Source organism: Trachypithecus francoisi, unplaced genomic scaffold (genome assembly GCF_009764315.1).
Source record: "Trachypithecus francoisi isolate TF-2019V2 unplaced genomic scaffold, Tfra_2.0 Lachesis_group4, whole genome shotgun sequence".
NCBI classification, from domain to species: Eukaryota; Metazoa; Chordata; class Mammalia; order Primates; family Cercopithecidae; genus Trachypithecus; species Trachypithecus francoisi.
The window spans coordinates 51,542,613-51,556,766 of NW_022681469.1; the positions used below are offsets into that span (position 1 = coordinate 51,542,613).

The following is a 14,154-nucleotide window of genomic DNA, read 5'->3' on the forward strand; positions in this document are numbered from 1 at the left end:
TAGCATAGTGTCGGGCATAGGTAAGTGCTTAAGGAGTCCCAATTAGAGTAATTGTCATTATTTTTATTGTTATTATTGTTAGCCTGAAGAATTGCAGTTGTGACAATTGGAGCTTGAAGGAAGAGTCTATAGATTAGAGGGGAGAGTTACAGCAGAAAACAGAAGGAAGTATTGCAGTTGTGCCAAGATAAATTAGTCCCATAAATTCATTTTATAACTTCCCCCAACTGTACACTTCGAGATTGGCGCACAGTTTCTCCATCATGAGGAATGTGTTCATTATCCCCTCGAAGCAACTGTAGGTGCTAAACCCAGCAAATTGAAGCAGGACAAAGGTGTACCCCATCAAAGAAGAAGGTGATGGAAAAAAAACCCAGGGGAACACTCACCAGCAAGAAAACCTCCCTGTCACTAATGGAAAGTAAGAGTTGGGACCCTGAACAGAAGTTGCACTAAAAAGAACCTTGCTGAATGCAGATTGATTCTAAATGAAGAGCTGATTTTACCCCAGGCTAAGTAAATGGTTCTGTTTTATCATATGTTGAAAGCCAGATGTAGACCAGCTCCCTTAGATTGATTTAATTGAAGCATGTCTGAATGCATGTTTTCAAACCCAAAACGAAGGAAGACAGAGCATAAACAGTCCAAATGGAATGATATGAGAGCCTTTGTTCTACTATTCCTTGTATGCTGTCCATATTTTAAATGAATGTTGCAATAGTCCAGGAAGGTGAATTAAGATGAAAGAGATGAGACATAAACATGATTATAAACAGTCAAATGAAAAACTTGTGTAGAAGGAATCCCTTCTAATCAGGAATACCTAACAGTGAGGGCAATTTTGGTGGCATTTTTTCACCAATATATCAAATATAATACAAGCTTAACTATTTACCCTCATTTTCTCTGATAGAAAACAAATCATGCAGCTAAATGAACAATTGAAAGCAGTGTATGAATTTCAAGATCTGAAACATACAATAGAAAGAGCAAAGAATGAAGCAGGCCTCTTACTTGAAGATCTTCAGGAAGAAATTGATTTGCAGTCCAGTGTCCTTAATGCAAGCATCGTGGGTAAGGGAAAACTGCATTTTTGTGCACAACGTTTGATGAAATCCATAGTGCATTCCATTAGTGAGTCATCCTATGCTTACCACCTTAGTGCCTGAGCACTTCAGAACATGCAAACACAACCATTAAAGGTATTATTTGTTCATGGATATTTCAACTTTTTAAACATCACAGAGCCTGGATAGCATTCACTCAAAAATAACAAGTAAACAATGTCTGATATTAAACAAATGCTAACACCCAAAGTAATCTAGTGCCAAACCCATGTAAGGGGTCTTGAGTAATCAACAACTTAGAAAATCTAATATGGCCATAAGCAAATGAGAGAGACATGTTTATATGCCTTTCTTGGTATAGGCCACTCCATTTTCAGTAACCGTAAGTGCAAAGGAATGTGAGGCAAAAACAAAACAAAACAAAACCCACAACATTTCTCATAAGAGCTTTGTAAGGGTGGAGGTCATGCAACATAGTACAAGCCCTTAACTCATATCGCATAGTTCTTAAAACTGAATGTGAGCCATACCTAAGCCAAGATAATCTGCAGGAGAAATGGAACTCTAAAGCAAAACTTTGATTAGCTCATCTCCTATTCAAGATGATACCCCTGTTATATTTGGAAATGGACAACATGTTACTACTGAGAGAAGCATCACTGAGTTTATTCACACCTAAGACATCCAATTGAGAGGCAAATATACATCCAATTGAGAGGCAAAATGAATCCATGTCAGGAAAAAACTTTTGACTGCTTTCGTTATCCTATGTATATACTCCTGTGTTTTATCTGATTTTGACCTAGAAGAGAAAAAAAATAGAAGGCAGTTAGGAACACCTAATTTCCCTAAAGGAATGCCTAAATTTAGTGAAATAAATTCTAGCAAAGATGTATTGATGCTGTTTAATAAATGCCATGTAATGAGTAAGGAATCTATTCTGATTCCTAATCTAGAAGACAGTTCCCACTAAAAGAACTCAAAATCCATCAGCGGTCACCTGACAGCCAGGTAAAATAAAGTGAAACTGCCCCCATGCTAATCCTCTCAGACTTGCAGCCCAACAGCAGTTACTGGGCTTTTTTCCAATGCCTGACATTGTGCAGTAGAAACAGGCAGATCATTACAGCAAGTCCTACCTTTGAGTTATTTCTGTCTAATGGGGGCAGGGGACAAAAATATAAGCCACCTCAAACAGCATTAAGACTATTAGACCATCTTAAAGCTGCTTCAAAAACAGAGTAGCAAAAACGGAATTCTTCCTGGGTTCATTAGTAAAGCCTTCAGGGAATAGCTGGCAATTGAATTATCTCCACAGGTAGGAGAAAATCTTCCATAAAAATGAAAGAATAAATGAATTCTGAGTAATAGGAACTTTTTTTTCATGATAAGTGAAAAACATGATATATTAAGAGTATGGTCTTGTAAGAACCAGAAAAGTTTGAAAGATAAGGTATGGTTGTCTCCTGCCTGGATTATGGTTCTATAGGGAGTAAAGATCACATCAGGACCATGGGCCTCTGGTTCCTAAAATATGGAGTTAGAGTTTAAACCCCTAATATACTATAATTTACAATAAAATATATCATACACACCTTATTACTTTCACAAATTTGTATTAATAATGCAAACATAGAAAATGTAGAGAAGTGCTTAAGAACACAGGCTCTAAAGTCAAACAGCCTGGATTCACATCCTGGTTTCATCTCTTACTATCAATGAGAACTTAGGCAAATAACTTTCCTCAATAGAGCCTCAGTTTTCTTATTTGTAAAATGAAGATGATCATACTAATGTGCATTTCACACTGTTTTGTGAAGATTGAAGAAGAAAATTGATGGGAAGTATAGTACAGGCACCTACAAAGCACCCAACTAGCTGTTGTTAGCTATTGTTATCAGCACAACATCAGGGTTCAGGAAACCACAGCATCAGGACGAATCCTGCCCACAGCCTGTCTTTGTAAATACTGCTTCAGTAGAACACAACCTCACCTGTTTGTTTACATATTGCCTGTAGCTGCTTTCACTCTACAATGGCAGAGGTGAGTAGTCGGAACAGAAATGCTTTGGCCAGCAAAGCCTAAAACGTTAATTATTTGGCCTTTGGAGAAAAAGTTTGTCAACTCCTGCTCTATAGGGTTAAGTAAATTTAGTTGGTTTATTCTATTTGAGTGTATATAGGTATTCATAGTTAATACCTTATATTTGTGGAAATATATACAGAATATATTCATATTATCTCAATTCTCACAAATTATTATCACCAATTTACAGAGGAAGAAACAAAATATAAGAGATGAACTGATTTGCTCAAGGGTATGCCCAGGCAGTAAAGGGTGAAGGCAGGACTCACACCACATCTGTGGACTTAAATCTCAATGCCGTGTATCTATTCTATCCATATCTATTATACTATAGCTAATCCTTCCCCCATCAAATGCAAATTCAAGGAAGATGTTGAAATTTTATAGTGATAGTTGAGACCAAGACAGTAGCCAAATTATAGAATGATTATCTTAATAGCTGATACGTAATTTCATTTGTTTTCAAAAAATTTACCTTACTTCAATTTGCATTGACATAGACTCCTCAGAAAACATCAAGAAATATTATCACATATCATCATCTGCTGAAAAGAAAATTAATGAAACTAGTTCTACCATTAATACCTCTGCAAATACCAGGAATGACTTTCTTACCATCCTAAATACACTAACCTCCAAAGGAAACTTGTCATTAGAAAAATTAAAGCAGATTAAGATACCAGATATCCAAATATTGAATGAAAAGGTAAATATTCATGATGGTAAGGTCAAAGCATTTGTGGTTTTTACTTGATATACGAACCTCTTCAATGATATTTCCCTAGCTTACATTCTAAATTTATTTTCATTATATATTATAAATACATAATTATATGTATGTATATAAAATATATATTTTATTATATACTGTAAAAAGCCTTATTTTTATTTAACTCAAGAATTGATCAAAGAGTAAAGATTATGGCTTGATTTTATTATTTGATATCATTTCAAACCAGAAAAGTTTGAAAGATAAGGTATGGTTGTCTCCTGCCTGGATTATGGTTCTATAGGGAGTAAAGATCACATCAGGACCATGGGCCTCTGGTTCCTAAAATATGGAGTTAGAGTTTAAACCCCTAATATACTATAATTTACTATTTCTAAAACAGTACAGGCTATGAACATTTGCTCCTCTTGCTTCATTATAAGAAAAAGGCTAATTCTCTCAAAAGAATAAAAAGTGCAGGCTGGGCATGGTGGCTCATGCCTATAATTCCACCACTTTGGAAGGCCAAGGCAGGCAGATTACCTAAGGTCAGGAGTTCGAGACCAGCCTGACCAACATGGTGAAACCCCCTCTCTACAAAAAACACAAAAATTAGCTAGGGGTAGTGGTGTGCACCTGTAATCTCAGCTGCTCAGGAGGTTGAGGCAGGAGCATCACTTGAACCTGGCAGGTGGAGGTTGCAGTGAGTGGAGATGGTGCCTTTGTGTTCTAGCCTGGGTGAGAGAGCAAGACTCTGTCTCAATAAATAAATAAATAAATATTTTTTAAAAAGTGAAATCATGTGTAATTCCTATAAGTTTGACTGTTTTCTCAGAAAACCATAAATATAAAGGATGACAGACTGACACAATACTGATAAGTAATTTAGATGTTTAGTTACCTAGGAAATGTTTAATGTTTAATGGGTTACCCCTATGTACCAAGGATGAACAACTATTGAAGAAACATATGAATAAAGCAGTGCCTTCACTCAATGAGCCTGGATGGCATTACAGCTCTGACGGCCACGCATGGTGGCTCATGCCTGTATTCTCAGCACTCTGGGAAACCGAGGTGGGCAGATTACCTGAGGTCTGGAGTTTGAGACCAGCCTGACCAAACTGGTGAAACCCCATCTCTAATAAAAATACAAAAAATTAGCCAGGCATAGTAGTGGGCACCTGTAATCCCAGCTTCTTGGGAGTCTGAGGCAGGAGAATCTCTTGAACCCAGGAGATGAACGTTGCAGTGAGCCAAGGTCACACGATTGCACTCCAGTCTAGGCAACAAGAGCGAAACTCCATCTCAAAACAAACAAAAAAAAGCTCTGACAACAAGTTGCTATTTAATGTAAATCATTTCTCTTGCAAGGTGTGTGGAGACCCAGGAAATGTGCCACGTGTTGTGCCCTTGCCCTGTGGCGGTGCTGTCTGCATGGGCCGGGAAGGGAACAGTGGGGATGCCGGCTGTCATGGCTCCCTGACCCTCTCAACGAATGCCCTCCAAAAAGCCCAGGAAGCAAAATCTGTTATTCATAATTTAGATAAACAGGTTCGTGGATTGAAGAATCAGGTAAATACCTTCCCTTGTTTTATTTGTAAAGTTATAGCAATAAAGAAGCAGACTGCTTGAAATTTATAAAACTGCCATATAACTTCCAAGTGAGAAGATAGATTCTAGATAGTTGGTGTTCTTTTGCCTGGAAATATGGGATAAATTGTAGATGATGTGAATGTAGATTTAGAAATAGAGGTGAATGGTGATATTTTCCAATTATATATATGTATACAGTTGACCCTTGAACAACATGGGGCTTAGGGACACCAGGCTTCCACTCCACAACTGAAAATTTATGTATAACTTTTGATTCTCCCAAAATTTAAATGCTAATAGCCCACTGTTGACTGGAAACCTTACCCATAACTTAAATAGTCAATAATATATATTTATGTATGTATTATATACCATAATGTAATCATAAAGTAAGCTAGAGAAAAGAGAATATTATCAGAAAAATCATAAGGAAGAGAAAATATACTTTTCATTGAGAGGAAATAGATCATCATTAAGGTCTTCATCATCATCTTCACATTGAGTAGGCTGAGGAGGAGGAAGAAGAGGGGTTGGTCTTGCTGTCTCAGAGATGGTAGAGGTGGAGGAGGTGGAAGGGGAGGCAGAAGAGGTAGGCACACTCAATGTAAGTTTTATTGAAAATAATTTGTACGTAAGTGGGGGTGTGCAGTTCCAACCTGTGTCATTCGAAGGTCAAGTGTGTATGTGTGTGTGTAAAGAGAGAAAGAATTCAAGGTACATTATCATAAGTCATAGACTCATGTGGACATGTTTGTTTACAGCAAAAACTACATAGAAATGTCAGGACTCCAAGCCTTAAAAATTTGAAAACAGGCCAGGAGTAGTGGGTCATGCCTATAATCCTAGCACTTTGGGAGGCCAAGGCAGGAGGATTCCTTGAGCCCAGGGGTTCAAGACCTGCCTGGGAAACATAGGGAGACCCCATCTCTATTTTATAAAAATAATAATAATAATAATAATAATAATAAAAGAAGTATTTAAATAATTAAATTTTTTAAAGGGTTGAAAACTATAGATCTCTCAAAGAATAATTTTTCATAAATTCATAAATATATAAGGGTATATTTGAAATCCTACTAAATATACACATTGTAATGTTAGAATTTAATGTTAGAAAATAGCTTAATAGGAATTAAACTAGGAAAAAAAAAGGAATTAAACTGTGCCTTGAACTCATTCCCCTGTTGATAGACTGAGAAAGTTGTTTTAATGTTTAAGTACCTTATAATTCAATCTATAATAATTTGAAATGATTTCGTTTACTTTTCTGGTCATATTTATAAATGAGCATCATTTTTAATTACCTAGTTTTCTTTAGACTTTTTTGTGAGAATGCATTTTATTCTCTGGTTTGAAAACAAAGTAGTGGTGTGCTCCCCAATCTATTTCTTTTCTGACAATATGCAAAGAGCCTCTGACCAAGAAGAAAAAGCTTTTAAAGAGCTGAATTTTTTACCACTATATGTTAAATATTGTATCAGTAAGCATTCTTGTTTGCAAGCAAAAAAAAGCCCACTCCTGGCCAGGCGCAGTGGCTCACGCCTGTAATCCCAGCACTTTGGGAGGCTGACGCAGGTGGATCACTTGAGGTCAGGAGTTCGAGACCATCCTGGTCAACATGGTGAAACCCTATCTTTACAAAAAATAAAAAATTAAAAAAATTAGCCGGGTGTGGTGGTGCATGCCTGTAATCCCAGCTACTCGTGAGGCTGAGGCAGGAGAATTGCTGGGACCCGGGAGGCAGAAGTTGCAGTGAGCCGAGATCACGCCATTGTCCAGCCTGCGCTGACAACAATAAGACCCCATCTAAAACAAAAACAAAAACAAAAAAACCCACTCCTGAATACAAAGGAAACATATGTAAGGACATCTGGGTCTCAAAATCGAGTAAAGGATAGAGGTCCAAGCTTGGAAATGGGGTGAGAACCACAGCCAAGATATATATATATATACACACACACACATACACACACACACACACACACACCCTACATCCTTGAGCAAGCATCTGATTAGCCAATCTGGAACATATCCCTACATAAATTTTGAAACTTTACTTACATAGTCACAATTCTGTATTGCCACATCATTTTCCATTCACATGTGGTTCTTCATTGCTTTAACAAATATCCACCTACTATGTGCCAGGCATCCATCTACAAGTTGAGAATACAGCAGCAAACATAGCAATGTAAATCCTGGTCTTATGTCCCAGTGCTTAAAACACTCCTTAATTGTTTAATGTAATTTTAAACTATTATATTGCTAATTCTCAAAAAAATAGAAATCTCACCCTCATTTAAAGCAGTCTTGATTGCCACTTGATCATATCATTAGGTCAATAATATGTTAAGCTATCAGTGTTAAAAAATTATCCTTGAAATCTGTATTAGCAGAATCTAGTTTAATCAGCACATAAATGGAGAATTGGAAAACGATGAGAGGGGATGTCATGTTGATAAAATGGTGTGCTATTTTCCTCTTGATTAGAAGGAGGAAGAGTGCCAGAAGAGATTGTGAGAGAATTCTCAGGAGTCAGTTGTGACAGAAGATGGATTGCAGAGGGATGTTTTAAGAGTGAAGTAATTTCATGATCTCTTTCTTTCTGAATATGGTATCAACTAACCTACACCGAGATTTCCTCTGTATCACTTGGTGCTTTGCTAGTGCCTAGGGTATTTTATTTCTGGAATTCTCATTTTACTGCAATCCATTCTTACTATTATCCATTTTAAAGCTAAGAAAGTTCTAGAGAATTAAGTATCAACTCTGAAAAAAAAGATACACATTTTTAATCGTGTAAATACTTTTTTGTTTTATCATTTGTCAATGACTAAAATTTAAATCATTTTCTTAAAAATCTGTTTGGCTCAAATTAAGCAGGCTCCTTTTGTGGGGAAATAAAGGGAACTTTTTTTCTTTTCTTTCTTTTTTTTTTTTTTTTTTGAGACAAGAATCTCACTCTGTCTGGCCCAGGCTAGAGTGTAGTGGCACAATCTCGGCTCACTGCAACCTCCGCCTCCTGGATTCAAGCGATTCTCCTGCCTCAGCCTCCCCAGTAGCTGGGATTACAGGCACACGCCACCATGCCTGGCTAATTTTGGTATTTTTAGTAGAGATGGGGTTTCACCATGTTGGCCAGGCTGGCCTCAAACTCCTAACCTCAAGTGATCTGTCTGCCTTGGCCTCCCAAAGTGCTGGGGATTACAGGTGTGAGCCACCGTGCCCAGTGGATTTTTTTTTTCATAATTATGTTTGATCCTAATTAGCCCTACTTCTGTCACAATTAATTTATTCAATAAAGCTCAGCTTGTTGGCAATATTGTCCTGTTGCTTCTGGGTTTTTTGTCTCTCTCTAATTTGTTGGAATCCCTAGAAAAAGTCCATGACCTTTCTCAGATCACACAGTTAAGAATTTGCACTTCTAGTTTGCTAGCCTATTATTCCTATCCTTCCTCTACCAAGAGTACAAAGTGTCTGGAATTTATCTTTGTAGCCCACTCTCAGTTCAAGCTCATTTATTAAGAGAAGGAATGCTTTTTTGTTAGTTTTCAAAGAAAGTACATTACTTGAATTTGAGGAATGTTTAGAAGAGTAACATTTTAACTTACGTGAAAGAAAATGCTCTCAACCTATTAAACATGATGACCACTGCAGGTAAGTAGTCCTATGTAATTTCTGTGAAAGTTGGTATTAAAGAATGCTAAAGCCCCATTAAAACAAAATTTGTGTTTTAGACTTATATTAGAAAAATTTATTAGCACTAGGTCAATAATGTTCTAAAAGATAAATTAATGATATTAAGAAAACATGATAATGAGAAGAGACAGTAATCACCTTGTAAAAGATTCCTTGCAAATGAATCTATGGTTTATCTAGACTTGTATTTAGTTTTTAGTGACAGTTTTATTTGGTCCAGCTAAATAATTAAACATCAAAGAACATGCCTTTGTTGAGTGTTTTCTTCACTGTGTTTTTCTCATTCCAGATCAAAAATATAAGTAAACTGGCAGAAGTCTCCAAAAACAATGCCTTACAGCTAAGGGAAAAACTGGGAAATACCAGAAACCAAAGTGACTCTGAAGAAAAAAAAATCAATCTTTTCATCAAAAAAGCGAAAAACTTTTTGTTAGGTAATTTTAAAAAATATATTAGGACTAGTTTTTGTTTTTTTCCCTTTTTTAATGTGTAGTCAAACATCATAGCCAGTTCCTAATTACATTAATTGGAAATGACAAGCCTAAATCAGAAAAATGATACACCCTTTGGTTTTTAATTCCTTAATGAAAATAATCTCAAAATACCAACTCTGTGCCAAAACATTACAGCTTTCTGTAAAAGATAAATGTGGTAACAAATGCTAGAATTTAGTTAAAATTCCAAACATATGAACTTTGTGTTTAAAGTTATTTTATGTTTTTTTTTAAAGGAAAGTTCAACATGACAATTCTATCAGATTCCCTAACATCAGGATTCGGTAATTTTCTTTGCTGACAGAAATGATATGAGATCAAGATATGTTGAATTTTAATTAGATATCAAATATCATAGTGAGTTGGCATCTAAAAATTTGATTATTAGCTATTATTGACTATTTTCCAAGTCTTCTTTTGTTGGTTCTCTGTGGCTGACCAAAAGTAGCTGATTTATTGTACTTTATGCCTTACTTTGGGAGAGGCTCATTTTAAACTCCAGAGAATCAGTAAAGATTAAAACATCAAGTACTGAAGCTGGAAATTGACCTGAAACCTTACTCTCTCTCTCTCTCTACACACACACACACACACACACACACACCACACACACACACACACACAGATATATAAGATTAATCTGAAGAGGCTTTATTTTCCATAACCATTTTCCAAATTCAATAATTGAACATTTTATACATGAATTGGCAATTGCAGCATCCATTACAATCTCTTTAATCATTTCATTATTCTACTTAATATGTGTGAGAGACCCCTATGGCCAAGATTTTTTGTTTTTTGATTTTTCCTATCTCAGTGTTTCTAGAAATTGGCGGTTTCTAGCTGTTATTTTCAAGATAAACAAAAATTAGGTGGAAATTACCTTTGACAAAAATAGTAAAAACAAATGGGGTAGAATCAGTCTACTGGACATTTTGTTTATTCAAAAGCAAACTTTCAATGATTTAGCTGGATGAATCAGTATTGACTGGACTCAAGTCTAGGATTAGGCTGGACTGAAAAGGCACCAAAACAAACATCAAAATCAAAGTTGCTAAACTAATCGCATGAACTGGTGGAACAGGGTCTACATGACCTCCTTTCTACCTAGTTTGCTGGGTCATAGAGCCTGTCCTCTTATTACTCTTCATTGCTACTGAATACATTTCTAATAAATATTTTACTTTAATTAACTTGAGGAATTGAAAGAAATCTATGTCCAGATTATTAAAACTAAAGGCATAAAGAACTATTATTACAACTAGGCATAGAGAAAAATCTTTTTTCATACAAGAAACTTCTTACTGCTCAGTGTCCCTAGAGCCCTGGTGACCAGGAAGGTTTCATGCCTTGCAGTGCCCTCTACCCACCTCTTGCTTCTCCTCTTTGCCTGGCTATAAAGCCCCAATAAAATTATCATTACATTACATGATGACCATACTATTCAGCTTTTCTTTGACCACCTTAATATTTTTCTTGAAATCTGAATGCCTTATTAACAAAGGGATGTATCACTTCTCCTGAAAGTTCTATATATAAAAATTTGAATCTATAATCTCATAATAAATATGAATAACTATTTGATAAATGAATAAGTGATTGAAGTAAATTCACTTTTCATTCGAACTTTATTTTTTAACCTTTAAGTTCAGGAGTACATATGCAGGTTTGTAAACTCAAGTCACAGAGGTTTGTTGTACAGATTACTTCATCACCCAGGTATTAAGCTTAGTACTCATTAGTTATTTCTCCAGATCCTCTCCTTCCTCTCACCCTCCACCTTCTAAAAGGTCCCAGTGTGTGTTGTTCCCCTCTATGTGTCCATGTGTTCTCATCATTTAGCTCCGATTTATAAGTGAGAACATGTGGTATTTGGTTTTCTGCTCCTGTGTTAGTTTGCTAAGGATAATGGCCTCCAGCTCTATCCGTGTTCTGGCAAAGTACATGATCTCATTCTTTTTTATGTCTGCATAGTATCCATGGTGTGTATGTACCACATTTTCTTTATCCAGTCTATCATTGATGGGCATATATGTTGATTCCATGTCTTTGCTCCTGTGAATAATGCTGCAATGAACAAGCATGTGAGTGTGTCTTTATGATAAAATGATGTCTAATCCTTTGGGTATATACCCAGTAATGAGATTGGTTGGTCGAATTGTAATTCTTTTTTTAGGTCATTAAGGAATCGCCACACTGTTTTCCGCAATGGTGGAACTAATTTACACCCCCACCAACAGTGTATAAGTGTTTCTTTCTCTCTGCAATCTCATCAGCATCTGTTATTTTTTGACTTTTTAATAATCACCATTCAGACTGGTGTGAGGTGGTACCTCTGTGTGGTTTTGATTTGCGTTTCTCTAATGATCAGTGATGTTGAGTTTTTTTTCATATACTTGTTGGCCCCAAGCGTGTCTTCTTTTGAAAAGTATCTGTTTATATCCTTTGCCCACTTTTTAAGGGGGTTGTGTTTTTCTTGTAGATTTAAGTTCCTTATAGATGCTGTATATTAGACCTCTGTCAGATGCATAGTTTGCAAAAATTTTCACCCATTCTGTAGATTGTGTTTACTCTGTTGACAGTTTCTTTTGCTGTGCAGAAGCTCTTTAATTATATTCCATTTCTCAGGTTTTGCTTTTGTTGTAGTCGCTTTTGGCGTCTTTATCATGAAATCTTTGCCTATGCCTGTGTCCTGAATAATATTGTCCAGGTTGCCTTCCAAGGTTTTTTATAGTTTTGGGTTTTACCTTTAAGTCTTTAATCCATCTTGAGTTAATTTTCATATAAGATGTAAGGAGGGGGTCCAGTTTCAGTGTTCTGCATATGGCTAGCCAGTTATCCCACACCATTTGTTGAAGAGGGAGTCTTTTCCCCATTTCTTGGTTTTGTTGACTTTGTCAAAGATCAGATAGTTCTAAGTGTGTGATCTTATTTCCAGACTCTCCTTTCAGTTCCATTGGTCTATATGTCTGTTTTTTTGTACCAGCACCATGCTGTTTTGGTGTAGCCCTGTCTTATAGCTTGAAGTCAGATAGCATGATGCCTCTAGCTATGTTCATTTTGCTTAAGATTGCTTTGGCTAGTCGGGCTCTTTTTTTTATTCCATATGAACTTCAAAATATATTTTCTAGTTCTGTGAAGAATGTCATTGGTAGTTTGATAAGAATAAACTTGAATGTTCACATTGTTTTGGGCAGTGTAGCCATTTTAATGATATTGATTCTTCCTATCTATGAGCATGGAATCTTTTTCCATTTGTTTGAGTCACTCTGGATTCTCTGAGCAGTGTTTTGTAGTTCTCCCTGTAGAGATCTTTCACCTCCCTGGTTAGCTGTATTCTTAGGTATTTTACTCTTTTTGTAGCAGTTGTGAATGAGTTTGCCTTCCTGGTTTGGCCCTTGGCTTGACTGTGTTGATGTATTGGAATGCTAGTGACTTTTCTACATTGATTTTGTATCCTGAGACCTTACTGAAGTCATCAGCTTAAGGAGCTTTTGGGCCAAGGCTACAGGGTTTTCTAGATATGAGATCATGCCATCTGCAAACAGGGATAGTTTGACTTCCTCTCTTCCTATTTGGGTATTCTTTATTCGTTCTTTGGCCTGATTGCTCTGGCCAGGACTTCCAATACTATGTTGAGCAGAAGTGGTGAGAGAGGGCATCCTTCTCTTGTGCTGGTTTTCAAGGAGAATGCTTCAGCTTTTGCCCATTCAGTATGATGTACTAGAACTTTTTTAATTAAAAAGCTGCTCTTTCTGGCTGGGGGTGGTGCCTCACACCTGTGATCCCAGCACTTTGGGAGGCCGAGGCAGGTGGATCACCTGAGGTCAAGAGTTTGAGACCAGCCTGGCCAACATGGCAAAATGCTGTCTCTACTAAAAATATAAAAATCAGCTGGATGTGGTGGTGCACGCCTGTGATCCCAGCTACTCGGGAGGCTGAGACAGGAGAATCGCTTGAACCCGGGAGGCAGAGGTTGCAGTGAGCCGAGATCATGCCACTGCACTCCAGCCTGGGCGATACAGCAAGATACCGTCTCAAAAAAAGAAAAAGAAAAAGTATGTTTCTTTAAAGAGCCAACTCCCTGATTCTATTTAAAATGTCATTTTACTTTACTCACAAAAAAATTCTTGTCACATTGCTTCAAAAATATTACAGAAAGTAAACTATTTCATTTATATTAAGAAAAATAGCTAAAGTAAAATGACTACAAGCAGAATATATACTCATGTCATGTCACTCAAATGCTGAAAATCATTTTTGGCTCCCACTATTCTCTGAATAAAGTCTAAGTTCCTCAGCCTCTGACACAGGGACTTGTGCCATCTGCTCCCAGCCCTTCTAAGCACCCTACTGTCCTTCCAAGAGTGATCCATGCAGTTTCTTGTACCACCATGAGCTTTAGCTCCTGTAATTCTCTCAGTTTAGAATATCTCTTACCCCTCCCCACATCCCACAGTCTCCACAAGTTTAACCTGCTGTCCTCCCAGGCCCAGTTTCAATGCA

General features: G+C 36.8%; 1 protein-coding gene across 1 annotated transcript in view; it reads left to right on the forward strand.

The window, feature by feature from the left end:
• The first annotated feature begins 738 nt into the window (after positions 1 to 738).
• LOC117072854 (laminin subunit beta-4-like) overlaps positions 739 to 14,154 on the forward strand; it is a 31,918-nt gene continuing 18,502 nt past the window's right edge. The window contains exons 1-4 of the mRNA XM_033193302.1: positions 739 to 1,074; positions 3,654 to 3,859; positions 5,234 to 5,434; positions 9,444 to 9,588. Coding sequence (XP_033049193.1) covers positions 924 to 1,074; positions 3,654 to 3,859; positions 5,234 to 5,434; positions 9,444 to 9,588 — 703 coding nt within the window. The 5' untranslated portion in view covers positions 739 to 923. The remainder of the gene's footprint in view (positions 1,075 to 3,653; positions 3,860 to 5,233; positions 5,435 to 9,443; positions 9,589 to 14,154) is intronic.